This window comes from Terrapene carolina, unplaced genomic scaffold (genome assembly GCF_002925995.2).
Source record: "Terrapene carolina triunguis isolate 2854851 unplaced genomic scaffold, T_m_triunguis-2.0 Scaffold62, whole genome shotgun sequence".
Classification (NCBI taxonomy): Eukaryota; Metazoa; Chordata; order Testudines; family Emydidae; genus Terrapene; species Terrapene triunguis.
In genome coordinates, this window is record NW_020664413.1 from 37,379,885 (window position 1) to 37,396,293 (window position 16,409).

The 16,409-nt window shown below is 41.1% G+C and overlaps 1 protein-coding gene across 1 annotated transcript; it reads left to right on the plus strand.

Annotated features, from left to right (window-relative positions):
- Positions 1 to 2,294: 2,294 nt before the first annotated feature.
- Positions 2,295 to 16,181, plus strand: LOC112107568 (cytochrome b reductase 1). The gene is made up of 4 exons (XM_024201368.2): positions 2,295 to 2,551; positions 11,257 to 11,465; positions 14,334 to 14,488; positions 14,698 to 16,181. The coding sequence occupies exons 1-4, from the start codon at positions 2,365 to 2,367 to the stop codon at positions 14,999 to 15,001; spliced, it is 855 nt and encodes a 284-aa protein (XP_024057136.1). The 5' UTR covers positions 2,295 to 2,364; the 3' UTR covers positions 15,002 to 16,181.
- Positions 16,182 to 16,409: the final 228 nt, after the last annotated feature.

Genomic DNA, 16,409 nt, shown 5'->3' on the forward strand with positions numbered 1-16,409 from the left:
TAATTTTTGTTTTAATTAAAGCTTAGATTTTTTCAGAAATTAATGGCACTTACACAGGAGAACTGCCTCCTCACTGCCAGTGAATGAGTAAGTGGAGTTTTCAAGTCCTGCTCATAGTAACTAAAGAAAGCCATCTTGGAGCTGGAGATACTGGAGCAGGCTAAGCGATCACACGCTGCTACTGAGATGTTAGAGCAGAAGGAGCACATGGTGGCCAACTACATTGCACACAGCCTGGCCATGCATGAGTATGCCGTGCATGGCGGCATGAGGAGAGCCAGCAGCAGGTGGCCATGTTCAAGTGGTTGCTGGCCATTATGGCTAACAGGACCCAGAGCAACATGGGCCGGCACCTGCCCTGGAAGAGATGCATCCTCATCCTTCAGCCACTCCTCCTATATACCATGATCTGCAGCCCATGACCTCAGGGCGGGGTTTCAGCCAGAGTATGGAAGGAAGTATATCCTTTGTATCCACTGTTAGACTGTAAAACGTTAAAAGCATCAGCACAAATGTGAAATAAATTATTGATTTGTTCAATCTCTTGTTTTGTCTGATCTGTTAAAGAGGGGTACTTATCCTACATAGTTTTATGTAGGTATCACCAGAACACCAATTACTCAGTGACATAAGTGTCTCCTATTTTGGAAAGCAGTAAAGACTCACCCCCTGCCAGTCTCTAGGGGCACTGCTGGCAGGGCTAGGTGGAGAAGAAAGGATCAGGGCCAAGGAAGTGGACCCTCCTTTACAATACAGTAGCAGTAATGTTCATTGGACAGGCGAGGTCATTAACAACACCCTACATGAAAATTCAGCAGATAGTCCCTATCAAGCTTCAATTACACAGTTGTAGTAATCTGGTCAGACTCTAACATTTCCCCTTTCCTCTATGTGTCCTTCCAAGTCCAGGATGCCTGAACACAAGGCATCCCTTATTTCCCTAGCTCTCCTGCACCAACCCCCAGTTGGCACATATTCTGGCTGCTTTAATCTAGCTAGCTCAGATATTGATAGCAATGAAACTGCAGCAGCTTCAGCGGTGACTGTACAACCCTGCCTGGAATGCTCAGTAATTATTTGTGCAGCTAGGCCACACTGAAGCCTGTGCTGCCACAGCTTAATGGATACCGGTACCCAGACTAGACAGATTAAAGCTAGCTTGGGTATGTCTACACAAGCAGCAATCACACCCCATGATTGCAGTGTTGTAGGCATATCCTTAAGTATGTCTACACTGCACACTAAGCCTGGGCTCTGATTCAGGTTTCAGCCCAAGCCCCCCTTCCATCCACACACAAATCAGTCTGACTCAGATCAGCAGGCACTGAGGACCCAGGTCCTAGGACCCTGCTAGGACGGTGGGTCAGAGACCCCGTCATTTTGCAGTGTGGAGGCAGGTCAAGCCACAGACCCAAGTCAGAAGGTCTGCATAGTGCAGTAATGATACATTAACACAGCTGTGAGACCCGGGTCCAGCAACTGGGCTTGGAAATATCAAGTACACAAGCAAGGGTCCCACAGACCCTGGCTTAGAGTGCAGTGTAGACATACTCTAAGTCTCTGTCTCCAAGTATATTTTTGTACTGTGTCTTTGTATATGTCTGTCCGTTTTTCTCTGTAGTGTTCTGAGTCTATTTTGTGATTTTGGTTGCCTAAGTTTGTCTTTGTAGTCTGTCTCTGAATCCTTGTAGTCTGCCTCAGTATATGCATCTGCCACTCCAGCAGACTACCTCACTACAGCGAAACGTATAAAACTAAGGCTGATTGTTACCAAATATAAAATCAGTGGCTATGAACCAGAACTGGAAACAGGGAGTGAGAAAGCACCAAAATCCAGAGGAGGACAGTGCAATCCATCTGAAAGAGGAGAGACTGAGACAGAAAAACACTTTGTTCGCCACTGTTCAAAATTGAGAGAAAAGTGTTTCCTCAAAATCTTAAACATGATGAGACTTTTCATCAAAAAGGAAGGCAGAAAAGCTGGGGGAAGGAGAGAGCCAGTGATGGCAACCTACCAGCCCAGACACGGACCCAAATGAAAGAGGGATAATAACCCATTCCCCAAACACAATGCTAAACCCCTAGGTGGGGCAAACGGTAACTAACTCTGTCAGTCACCAGAGGAGCACATCTTGGACAAGACATGTTTGCCTTGCCACGCTAATGACTTGCTGAACTGCTGAGAGCCACATCCAGTGGGGGAGGGAAGGGGTGTGTGCCTCTCTCGGGGAGGGGACGCGTGGGTGCCTCCTTCGGCACTGGCAGCGACTCTGCCCCCTTCCCACTTCCTCTCCCCCTGGCGCTCCGGCCCGGCTGCGCGGCCCGACGGGGGATTAGCTGCGGAGTGCGTGCGGGGCTCGGAACATGGAGGGCTACTGGCTCTTTCTCGTGCTGCTGGTCTCGGCGCTGCTGCTCGGCTTCCTCTCCGTGCTCTTCGCCCTCGTCTGGGTCTTTCATTACCGGGAGGGGCTCAGCTGGGACGGGGGCTCGGCGGAGTTCAACTGGCACCCGGTCCTCATCATCACCGGCTTCATCTTCATCCAGGGGATTGGTGCGTGAGGGGCGCCTGCACAATAGGACGCGGGGAGCGCCGGGAGGGCTCGGGGGGACCCGGGAGAGGAAGCGTAGGGGGCTGGGAGGAGAAGGGACAGGGAGTGCCAGGGGCTGTGGGGAGAGGAGGGGAGCCTGGGGCTGGTGGGACTGTGCGGACCTGCTGGGACAGGCCAGCGAATAGACTCGTGTTGACATTGTTATTGTTGACAGCAGTAAACTAGAGAGTCGCGTTCTCTATAGTGAGCGCCCAGCCCCTCCAGAGAAGGGACAACGGGTCTTCAGTAATTCGCTCAAATTGCTGGGTGTGTTTTGCTCTGGGGCCACTTATCTACCCTGGCCTGGCATTTCTTTGCGCTGTGAGTAACGCCGCGGGGTGTTTGCAGCAGGCAGGCATTGTGCAGCATTTATGCAAGTTGTGGAATTAAATGTCAGGGCTGACGCGTTACTCTGCTCCTCTTCCTCATGCTGTGTTTGGGTCTCTGAAGCCCCGTGAACAAGCAAATCAGAAAAGAGAAGGGAGGTTCTGCACCACTGAAACCATGCCCAGGAAAGTGCTGACTTAGCCAGAGCAAACTGCAGCATCATAAATGCCATTTAGAAAGCAATCAGTCAGCCTGGCTTTAGTGTAAATCGCCCCATCATGCTTCCACTTCTTGTTTTATTTAATTTTAACGCGGCAGCCTAACTATTGTGAAATGGCCAGGACGGAGAGGGAGCTGTTTTCAATAACTCTATTTTTGGTTGCGTAGTCTTCAAACTTTCAAGCGCTTCCTGTTAAACATCTGTACCGAAATTAGTCCCTGGCATCTTTGTTCTAAATGCAAAGGTTGTTCAGAATGGGCTAATAGTTACTTTCCATTTTGGACTGTGACTTAAATTTTATTACTTCGAATGTTTGCTAGCTCCCCAGAAACAACGAATGAAGACATAATATGGTGCACAATTGTATCTTTATGTAATATGGGGGAGAAGAGGAAAACTTTCAATTCTCTTATTAGGCTTTAAACAACAGAGAAAATGGTTGGAAAGCTCTGGATGAGTGGAATAACAGTGACATTACTCTATTATGTCTATGATTTGGTCCAAATTGAGACTAAAAAGTGCAAAAATAAAGGTATTAGACTGCATCAGAAAATGTTAAGTGTTGGGTGGAAATAAAAGGGATAGAATGATAGAGGAAATGGACATAGAAGAATAATAGACAAGGTTCCAAGAATCTCCTCCCACTGCAATCTGGCAAAATTCTTGTTGGCTTCAATAGGAGCAGAATCAAGTCCTACATTAACAATGTCCAGGTGCAGTGCAGGGGAAAAAAAAAGTAAAATACCAGATTATTTTACTTTTTTCTTTTTGTTCAGCATTTAAACTCTTTTGGAGGCGGGCAGGGAATAATTTCTAGTCCTTTTGTTTGCAAAAAACTTCAGTATAAATGTAAATCAGGGTCTTCCCCCCCCTACTTTTTGCAATAGTGGTTAATTTAGAAGGTTATTTTTGACCACTTTAAATACCAAAGTTTTTGTTTGGTTCACTGCTGAATGATGTTCCAGATTCATCCAGTAAGCTCACTAGTCCAAAACATCTCGATATTTCATAGGAAACAGCTGCAAGCACATTCCTGCAGCAGTAAAGTCAGGCTGCATCTACACTAGGAGGCTATCTATGTCAGCTATGCCCCCTAGTGTAGACACAACCTACGCAGATGGAAGAAGTTTTTCTTTCAGAGTGGCAACACCACCTACCCAAACCACTTTATCTACATTGATGGAAGCACTCTACAGTGGGGGTTGTTAGCCCTGACCAACACAGCTAGGCTGATGTAACTTTTCAATCTAGACAGAGCCTCAGATTTAAAATCAAAACATAAGGGTATGGGTGGCCTTTTAGTTTTGGTTGGGACAGGGAGTTGTGATTTTAAAAATAAAATCTGAAAATCATTCCTTCAGTGGGGAAGTAGTCCCAGTTTGGTAGCTTAAAGTACAAATATTTCTTTTTTGTCCATTTCTAATAGGTTCAGTAGATCACATGATGTGCAGTTTTAGGATCTGATTACACTTCTAATGGTAAAACTCCTATTGAATTCAGTAGGAGATGGATCAGACCTATGACAGGGTGAATAGACCGTCACAGGTGAGGAAGAGGCCAGAGAGGCCCTTGTGGTAGAATTAGCCCCACCCTTCTGGCCCTGTCAATCATATACATTATGGAGGAAGGCCAAAAGGGAGGAAACTGCAGTCAGCAGGGGGGAAAGAGCAGGATTTCCCTAGGCCAGTGGCTCTCAACTTTTCCAGACTACTGCACCCCTTTCAGGAGTCTGATTTGTCTGGGTACCCCCAGGTTTCACCTCACTTAAAAACTATTTGCTTACAAAATCAGACATAAAAATACAGAAGTGTCACAGCACACTATTGCCGAAAAATTGCTCTCTCATTTTACCATATAATTATAAAATAAGTCAATTGTAATATAAATATTGTACTTACATTTCAGTGTATAGTATTTAGAGCAGTATAAACAAGTCATTGCATGAAATTTTAGTTTGTACTGACTTCGCTAGTGCTTTTTCTGTAGCCTGTTGTAAAACTAGGCAAATAACTAGATGAGTTGATGTATCCCCTGGAAGACCTCTGGGTACCCCTGAGAGTATGTGTACCCATGGTTGAGAACCACTGCCCTAGGCACCAGGCTGTAGGAGTGACTCCTGATACTGCAGAGTGAACTCCTAGGTAGGAGACCTCAACCACTGAAGAGCATACAGCAGACTCCGAGGGCAAGACAGACAGGTCGAGTCTGCCATGGAGACCTAGCTAGAGCTATTTCTCCAAACCCATTACCTTGGGACTGGATTGTTGACAGCACTGTAGATTCACTAGCAACCCCCCCCCCTCCCCAATCTCTTTTTCTGGGACCTCACGGGGAAAGTATCCCAGAAGGCATGGGGGTTTGTGACTTCCATTTTGATCTCCCAACCAGAGAGACTTAAAGAGGCCCACAAAGGGCAGACCACCTCCTGCAAATAGTATGGAAGTGGGTCTGGTGTTGTGACCACCCGGTGTAGATAACTGGGCTTGGTCAGGTTCCCCCACTCCCTGAGGGAGGAACCACCAAGGACTCTGTTACAAGGCCCTTAATCAGTCTGCATCAAACTAACAACTTTTATTTACAAGCAGGGAATTTATTTTTGCAGAAAGTAGACAAGTCTCTCTCTACAGACCTTTCCCCCACCACCCCGAGATTTGGTATGCCCTTCTGCTGTGACCAAAGGTTTTATTTAAAGAAATATTTGCACAGGGGATTTTTTAAAAAGTAAATAAGGTCATCACAGCTCAAAATAAATAAGTGTAAAAAGAAGTCATTGGTAAAAGAATTATCTGTAATATTAAACTCTGAGTACAGTTAAATTGTCAAATAACAGGAAAAGCAAATGTGGAGAATGAAAAGAAGATTGTGCAAGAAGTTGGGATTAATACAAGATTAAGAACATAAACAACAAGATTATGGACCTGATCTAAAATTCACTGAAGTCAATTGAAAGACTGTCATTGACTTCAAAGGGATTTGGAATTGGATCAGGCCTTAAAATAGGGCACCCTTTTGTTCACATACTGTGAAAAGAAGTAAAATTTCAAAGTAATTAATATTGTATTAGAATGGAATCTCAAATTAAATTTAACTGTGGGATATGAATGGGTAACCAGATCATCACGAGCTGAGAATAGAATGAGCACATGCGGTTATTTAAGGGTGAGAAGGAAACAGAGTGGGTGGAAAGTTATGGAAAAGCAGAAGTGTGAGGTATGAAAAAGAAGCATGGACAGTGGTTGAGAAGTAGACTTGTAAAATGACTGAGAAAATCTAAATTCAGTGCAGGAAAAAGGGAGAAAGCTGGTTGTTTTGCTGTTTTTGTAAGTGACGCAAGACTAAGCATAACTGGAGAACAGACATAGTAAATGAACTGTGAAAGAAAAAGGTGCATGGGCCCCTACACAGAGGTAAAAAATCTTTATTGCATGGCACCAGCTCTACCACCAAGATGAGTTTTGACACAACAACGTGTACGAGGATGAGCAGTTTCAGAAATTAGCACACATATTTAATGTAGCTAAATTAAATATTAATGAAATTATTAATTTTCTTAATGAATAAAATAAGTTCATAGCAGTTTTTAGAAATACTTGTCACTGTTTCAGTATCTTTTTGATGGAGGATTGTGCAGGATTGGAGAAAGCCTCAAAGCGGTATTCCCCTCGCTTTTTTATGTCCACCCTGAACTGCCCCCTAGTTACTACAGTGATGGGCATGGTGACAGTATATGAACATAAACAGAAAATAATTTAGGTTCCTCCACTTCATGGGAGTGGAAGGGATGGTGAGCCCTTAATCATCTGAGTTTTAAGGGCAACATTTTCACTGGAATTCTTCAGTTTCACAAAACTTTGAATACCTCTGTGTTGCACCTGCAAAATTCCCATTTGTCACTGTAAAATGGATAATGGAAGCAAATAATTACCAGTTCAAGTGCAGTTATGGAGGCCATAACAACTGTGCCTCAAACATAGTCTGAACAACTCCTATGGCACTCCCACGAAGAGACACAAATAAGCAACTATAGTGGAACCCAAACTTTTTCTCGAAGTTGCCTTTACAAGAAGAAATACTACAGTAAATTAGGATCATGCCAAAGTGGGTGACCAAGGAACCTTATCATGTCTGAATAGTTGCTAAACTCTTGGACACATAAATACCCATTCCCACAATTGATCCAAAACCCAGTGGAATTTTGCCCTTATAATTCAATTCTGAAAGTTTCATAAAAAGATGATAGAAAATGCATTACATCTTCCTCAATCTATTTGTGCCAACCAAGTTTCTAACTTTCTTATTTATGAAGGAATCTCAGGAAGATCTAGAAAGGTATGCAAGCCAGTGTTCATCAATGGGGATGATGGAATAAATCTTCCCAGTTTATTTAGAGTGTCAGCTCTGTGAAGTATTATAAGTCCTATCTTAAGTTGGGCCTCTATAAACTTTAAGAGTTTAATGGTAAATGAAATTTTTATTAATTGAAAAAGCATCTTATGCTTAGGTTAGCATTTAGTAGGAAAGTTATGAACTAATTTACCAACAGAGAATTGAGGAACTGAGGTGCATTCCAAAATATTTTAAGAAGGGCTGAAAATGAGGGGATGTGATGGATATGGGATTGTTGATAAAGCTATTAGTTATTTTTATCAAGAGATAATTCTTGCTGAGTATGTACCTCATGCTAGAACTCAAAGCAGAGGTTGCACCAGTCTGATCTTGTACAGCCAGGGACATTCAGGTAGGATTTTCCATATGATGAAGTATGGCTTAAAAACTCCCCACTAGAATTACGGTTACTTTATCCAGAATACCTGGATACACTTAATTGGCCCTGAAGCTACAAAGATGGTCTTTGATATAGAATAAAGGGAAACCTACCCTATAAAATTTAAGACTATGTGGAAAGAAAGTGCTGTCTCTTGAGGCCAGAGCAACACCTGATGCCACATGCTCCTTGCTTCCCTTGAAATACCTGGGTCATCAGTGATGCCAACCTTGACCCACTGTTGCTGCCAGAGAGACGCTGCACGCTTTAAGTTACGAGCTATGATCACCTAGTCCCAGTCAACAACTACCACATGAGTAGAGCTGGGCAAAATTCTTTTGGTGAATAGAAAATATGACCCCAAAATGCATTTTTCAGGGCACCAAAACTATTTGTGAATTCAGGTAAAATTTGGTGACTAGTTTCAGCCAATATAAAATGGATTTTTTTTTCTGAAAAAGTCAAACAGTTGGTTTTGATCATTTTGAAATAAAATGTTTGGACTTTAAATTTCAAAATGTAATTATAGTTATTGGGGTTGAAAAGTGAAAAACATCAGGAACCAAACAATAAAACCATTGTGGATCGAAAAACACCCCAAAACCTAAATGGTCTCCCCTCCCCCAACAAGTTGTTTTGTTTTGATTTTTTTTTCATTGTTTTGGGTGTTTTTTATCTGAAACAATTTTTTTTTGTTTTGGTTTGATTTTTCATTTTGTCAAGAAACCAAAAAAATCCATTTTGGTTTGAAACTAACCAATTTTTTTCTGGTTTAGCCCCCAAACCAAAAAAATCAATTATTCCCTCAGCTCTACATGTGAGTTAAAGATCATAAGAAATGTAAACTCTTTCAGCTGTTTATCATTTAGTTCATGGCGATGCCTCAAAGCTCCTGTCCTCTGAATGTGTGAATAAATATTGTGTTTATAGGTAACAACAACTTTAATAATCTCCTATCCTAAATAAAATCCAACTATCCTTACATTAGCCAATAACTCTCCAGAGTTAAGGAGTAATATTCTGGAACTGGCTTAAAACTTTGTAACTCTTAGTCATTTTTAATTTGAAATAAAAAATTTTCAAATGTAATGGGAAATGTTTATTTCTCAACTTTTTAAATATTATTTATTAGTTTGTAAAATATAAAGTTCCAAATTCTGCCCTCAAATACCCATTAATAATAGAAGTTCCATTTGTGTATCAGAGGGCAAAATTATGCCCACATTATTTTCAGAAAACTTTGGGAATAATTACATGAAAATCTTCAAGAAGTTGTTTACGATTATGCTACTTAGCTTCAGGGCCGCCCGGGGGGTGGGGGTGGGGGCAAGAGGGGCAATTTGTCCCAGGCCCTGGGCCCCGCAGGGGCCCCCACGAGAAAATAGTATTCTATAATATTGCAACTTTTTTTTATGGAAGGGGCCCCCAAAATTGCTTTGCCCCAGACCCCCTGAATCCTCTGGGTGGCCCTGCTTAGCTTCATTCATAGTAGGACAAGGCAAGGCATTTTCCTTCTTGTTAGACAGTAATCATGAGACTGACATGCTGAACTGTAGTAATCTTTGCTATGTCATGTGGTTTGACTCCTGCCAAGCTATCTTGAAAATGAGGCTGCCATCTTTTTTGAGTTTAAATATTGCATGCTTTTACTTGTATCCCATTCTTGAACAAAACCCCATAAAATATCTAAATGCTGTATGCACAGTTATATTAACAGGATTTTTTCATTCCTGTTATGTTTCCCATAGGATGTAGAAATTTACATTGATCTAAGACCTGCTCATATTCAAGGACATTCCATTTGTGAACAGAGTTCTCTTTGTGAATTGTGTAGTGAAATTCTGTAATTTCTGGCATGCATTGTACCCAAATAAAAATCCAAATGCATAAATAGGGCCTTAAAAGCAATTTGCTATTCATTATTATTCATCCAAACACACACAATATATATTTCCTTTCACGATTCCTATCATATATAATTTAATTAATAATGCTAAGATTATAGCGCAGTAGTGAACTGAAAGCGTGAGTGTTGTTTCTTTTTCTAAGTAGTGATTTTATCCTTATATTACTGGGGAAAAGTAAATAAATACACTCCCCCCCCCCATGGTGTACATAATAATGCATTCATGCTTCCTCAGAGTGAGAACATTTCATATAGCTAGGAATACTCTCATTCTTTTGTTTTCAGCATAGTTAACTGTATATTCTCAGCTTGATCCTAACACATCTGAATGCCAGTCTGCAGCCAGAAAAATTAAATGAGGATTTTATCAATTAGCTCATTGTTAAGAAACAGTTGCTTTGTTTATTATGAAGGGACTGTCCCCTCCAACCATTAAATGATTTTTGGATTTTTTTACATTAAAGTGATAAATTTCTGCCTCTCTTCATTCAATTGCTTTTCTTCCCTTCATTGATATTTCCTTGGAAGGGAGGGACCCGTGTTTATAATCTGGCTTTTTCTTATTGGTGAGCAGTTAAGATAATGCTATTTCATCTGCAATCCAGAGTCAGATGCAGCCTCTCCTTTCTGTAAATAATATAGTTTAAGGGCTGACAGCTGTGTAAAAGGGGTCAGTGCCAAAAAAGACATGACTTGTGTACATATAGTGGATTCTGAATTAGTAATAAAAATTGCACAGCGATTCATTCCACAAATTTTCTCAGGAAGGGGCGTGTGGTAACTAAAAAATCAGTACCTGATAGGAGAGCAATACTTTCAGACTTAGACAAAATGTACAATTTGCTAGCATCTTTTGAAATATGCATATACTAAAAACTATATTGATACAAGATTAAGTTTTGCTGAACCCCTTAGGTTTTAAGGGCCAGATTTTGATTCCCTCACTCTCACTGAGTAGCATCTTACTCCATACATAGTCTCATTGGGGCAACGGAGCTACTTGTGGAGTAAGGCGCTATTTAAAAAGTGAGAAAAAGCATCTGAATAAATTTTTCCAGTATATGATCCCATGAATAAATGAATTAGGCCCCAATCCTGCAATTTTATCGGCAAAAGAGGACCCATGTGCCCCATAGGATCCCACACAGATCAGGCTTCAGGAGTGGGGCCTAACATTTGTTTGCTGTTAGTTTTTAACCTGCTTAGTCAAAACTTCTACGAAAAAGTTAGAAGAAGGTTTCTCCCTAGAGGTTATACTTTGGCCTGAATTGCGTGTTGGGAACTAATGAGTTTACATTTAACACTGTGAAGTGGGAGGAAAAAAATCTGACTCCTCTAAAGTTTTTCCAGTTCTGTAGTTTACATTGGAATGATTTGAATTATGCATGATTATCAAAATCCGTATAGAAAAGAGATTTACTATTAAATCTTGCTTTTATTCCCTCCTCAGCCATTATTGTGTACAGATTGCCCTGGACCTGGAAATGCAGCAAACTCCTGATTAAATTCATCCATGCTGGGTTAAATACCATAGCAATGATTCTTGCAATTGTTTCTCTGGTAGCTGTTTTTGATTTCCACAATGCCAAGAACATTCCCAACATGTACAGTCTGCACAGCTGGATTGGACTGACTGCTGTTATATTTTATACTCTGCAGGTCAGAATTTAACTAGAGTGTTTATAAATAAGATATAAAACTGAAGAATGTGTTCTATAATTAATTAAAGTACAGTAGAACCTCACTAATTTACATTAACTACTGGGAGACCTATTTTGATTTACTGAATTTTGCAAATGTGCAAATAAACACACAAACAATTAAAAAATGTCAAGGATACTGTATCACAAAATGTAATTTGTTCATTTTACTTTGATGTAAAAATAGTAGTATCACCACAATAGCATGGGCAACGGCGGAAGTGGCAAGGGCTAGTCGTCCTAAGTATGTACTCAAGGGGTTCAAGTGGGTTTGTACTCAGGGAAGCTAGCCTGTGCTATCATGGCTGCACTACTATTTTTCGTGTATTAGCTCAGATAAGAGCTAGCACGAGTATGTGTACACGACCTGGGAATCACATCCCTTGCTTGTTGTGTAGACGTACCCTACAAGTTTAATATGAGTCATTTTCTCTACCTTCAGTTTAGTGATTCTGCGTTTTGAGCTGAAGCCCATACAATAAAAAGAGGCCTTGGTTACCTAGTGGTCAAGAGGAAACACAGAAAATGCCCACTCCTGAGCTTTGTCCCTCACTCCCCAGGCTGGCAAGAGCAGGGAATCCCGTGGAGTCAGTGTGTTGATACTGCAAAGAGGGAGCATTTTGCATCGCTGTTCAGCATACTGTCTAGTGCTGACTAAAGGAGCAACAATTACTGGCTTATGAGGGGCCTATTGAAATATAAAAAATATTACTCTCATTAATGGACATTCCACCATTGCCTGCCGTTCGACATTTCTGAAGCGAAGCAGTAGTGCCTAAAGAAAAAAGTTTTAATGTGATAAAATACATTTTTACAAATTAATAGTCTGAATAATTATATTTCAGTAGAATTCCTGAGACTATGCTCATATACAGTACTGTAGCTAGAAGATACTCTGTTCCTATGGATATAGTACTGTAACCTGCCTTATCTGGACAAAATGTATTTGAATACAGTGAAGTGAAAGGTAATCTATCTAGGAATAGCAAAGAATGCAGGCCATCCCTAGAGAATGGGGGCTCTATCCTGGAAAACAGGGACTCTGAAAAGGACTTAGGGGTCTTAATGGATAAGTAACTCAACATGACCTCCCAATGCTGGCGCAAAAAAGGCTAATGCGATCCTTATATATAGAAACAGGGGAATAGTGAGTAGGGAGGTGATTTTACCTTTGTATACACTGTTGGTGAGACTGATACTGGAATACTGCATCCATTTCTGGTGACTGCATTTTAAAAAGGATGTTGAAAAACTGGAGAAGGTGCAGAGAAAAGCCATAAAAAATATTTGAGGGCTAGAAAAAATGCCTTAACATGAGAGATTAAAGAGCTCAACGTGTTTAGTTTATCAGAAAGAAAACTGAGAGGTGACTTCTTCACAGGGAGAAAATAAGAGGGCTCTTTAATCTAGGACAGTGGTTCCCCAACTTGTTCCGCCGCTTGTGCAGGGAAAGCCCCTGGTGGGCCGGGCCGGTTTGTTTACCTGCCACATCCGCAGGTTCGGCCAATCGCGGCTCCCAGTGGCCGCGGTTCGCTGGTCCAGGACAATGGGAGCTGGGGGAAGCGGCGCGGGCCGAGAGACGTACTGGCCGCTGCTTCCCGCAGCTCCCATTGGCCTGGAGCAGCGAACTGCGGCCACTGGGAGCCGCAATCGGCCGAACCTGCGGACGCGGCAGGTAAACCGGCCCGACCCACCAGGGGCTTTCCCTGCACAAGCGGTGGAACAAGTTGGGGAACCACTGATCTAGGGGTATGTCTATACTACCCGCCGGATCGGCGGGCAGCGATCGATCCAGCGGGGGTCGATTTATCGCGTCTAGTCTAGATGCGCTAAATCAACCCCAGAGCGCTCTCCCGTCGACTCTTGTACTCCACCGCCGTGAGAGGCGCAGGCTGAGTCAACGGGGGAGCAGCAGCAGTCAATTCACCGCAGTGAGTAGATCTAAGTACATCGACTTCAGCTACGTTATTCACGTAGCTGAAGTTGCGTAATTTAAATCGATTCCTTCCCCTCCCCCCCAGTGTAGACCAGGGCTAGCAGAGAAAGGCATAACAAGAGCCAATGGCTGGAAGATAAAGCAGGACAAATTTAAATTAGAAATAAGATGCACATTTTTAACAGTGAGTGGGATTAACCACTGAACAAACTACAGAGCGAAATGGTGGATTTGCCATCTCTTGATGTCTTCAAATCAAGACTTGATGCCTTTCTGGAAGATATGCTTTAGTCAAACTTAAGTTACTTGGCTCAATACAGGGGTATCCAGGTGAAATTCTCTGGCCTGTCTTATACAGATCAGACTAGTTGATTAAGTGGTCACTTCTGGCCTTAACTGATGAATGAATCTGTGAAGTTGTGGGAGGGGGGAGAAATCAAAATTAAAGAGGATACTGTTAAAATAAAAATAATTTTCACTCCATAAAGTATTATTGCCATAGTTTATTGAAAACGAAAGCTTTACAGTTGGAAGACAGGATACTGGACTAGATGGATCTTTGGTCTGACCCAGTATGGCCATTCTTATGTAATTTAAAATGGTGTGTTTCACTATGCAGTTTGGTTACTTTTTACCATTTCCACTTAGTTTGGACAGTGGTAAAAGACTGGTTTATTTATAATCCATTTCATGGACTGTTTCTTAGGTATAGCACAATATTGTCTTTGGGTTTAATACTATAGGGCAACATACTTAAAAATATATTCCTAGTCCAATTAGGTTCAGACCTTAGCCACTTTAAAAATGAACCTTTTATCGTGGTTTCAATTTTCATTTAAAAGTGCAGATTTCTTTCACAGTTTTAATGCTGAATCTGTATTCTGTGTTTAGCTTGTCTTAGGTTTTGCTGTCTTTCTGCTGCCCTTTGCTCCAGTTTCTCTTCGAGCATCTCTCATGCCAATACATATTTATTCTGGCCTCCTCATCTTTGCAACAGTGATTGCAACAGCTCTCATGGGAGTCACAGAGAAACTTATTTTTGCTCTGTAAGTACTATATTTCATAATTTTACTCTTCCACTTGTTTGCTCATTAAATTCAACCACTGAAAACTATCATCAAGTTTGCATACAACAATGTATTCTAGTATTGATCCATTGTTTATTTTTAACAACATGAATAGTAGTCTTTTTTTTAGGCAACTTTAAGATGATTGTCCTTAAACCAGTTCTTTTTATTTATTTTTTCCCTCAAAGGAAAACTCCTGCATATAGCACATCTCCGCCAGAGGCGATTTTTGTCAACACTCTCGGTCTTTTGATTGTAATCTTTGGTGCTCTTATTTTGTGGATGGCAACAAGACCCCACTGGAAGCGCCCACCAGAACAGAATTCTAAAATTCAGCAACCAAATGGAGGGACACCTGAAGGTACAGAAGAGGAATCCACTGTGACAGACTGCAGCAATACAGATAAATCTGATGTGGAGTTCAATAGTGAAGCAGCAGCCAGAAAACGAAACCTCAAACTTGATGAGGTAGGGCAACGGTCTACCATGTAAAGGGAGTACACAAAATTGATGTAGTCTTACATTATATAAAAAAAGCTATTCCTATCCAGCTATTGATTACATTTGGTATTTAAACAGGGAATTTCTATCAGGCTTGCTTAATGCAGTTCAATTTTTCTGCACAACTAGTATGAGCTGAAAAGGTCTCTAAAATTCAACAAGACCCACATTTGTCATGACATTCCTTATTGTACCTCTGTTTAAAAGAACTGAGGACTGGAATGAAAAAACATGTTGAGATTTGTGCCTTTTAAAAAAAATGTAGTATGTTTGGAATAAGGACGGAGTTTAAAAAAGCATCTAATGGGAAAATAATTTCTACATCACATCTTAATGTATCGGTTGTTTCTATGCAGTTTACTAGTTTCTTTAGCCAGTTATTATGACTGGGACGAAATGCTGCCCTGAGTTATGCTGTGAATGGACACGAATGAGAGTTGTATATGCACAGCAGAGTGCAGAATTTATCCATTAGCACATGCCTATGCTGTTTTATAATATTGTTCCACTTTCTTAAGGGCCTGATTCTCAAGCTTATGAGCATTCTCAATTCCCACTGAAGTCCATGAGAATTGAGGTCACTCAGAATTTTCAGAATCACACTATAAACATTTTTGGCCAAAAATTTTGAAATTAGGAAAGAAATTAAACAGAATTTTTGTTGAAATTTTCACTAAAATGTCATGTTTTTGACCAGCTTTTTCCATTTATTTTTTTTAATGAGAGTTCATCCACATTTTGAATTGGTTTTAAACCAGCTCTCATACATGTATAGATTTATAGCCAGCATTCACCCTTGGATACACGTGATTGCTACTGAAATCCATGGGAGCTACAAGTAAACATCTAACGGCAGCATTTGACCTGTCTTGAAACGTATGCAGTTTTTGCATTCACGTCATTAATAGAATTACAAAAACTATGTATTGGGTCATCGAATCCTTTCCCTTGGCCTCTGGAACCAGTACAGTATTGTCCTTTATGGTTGTATCTTATAAGCTAATATTTTGAAGCCTTTTTTTTTCCGTTTTAATCTGGAAGAGTAAGATGAGGAAAGCAGTGTCTAATGGTTTAAGCACGAGTAGAAATCAGGACATATGGTCTATGTCTACACTTCAGTTAGAAACCAGTGGTTAGTCTGTGCCAGCTGACTTGGGCTTATGGGGCTTGGGGTAAGGGGCTGTTTAATTGCAGTGTAGACAGCTGGCATGGGCTAGCGGCAGGTTTTTAATTACAGTGTAGACATACACATGGATTCTGTTCCCATCTCTGCCACTGGCTCACTCCAATCTTATAACCTCTGTCTTACTTTCTTCATTTGTAAATTGAAGATTTATGTAATGCTTAACTTAGGCAATTAATTTAACATTTGTAAAAGTGCTTTGCACTTCTATAGCTC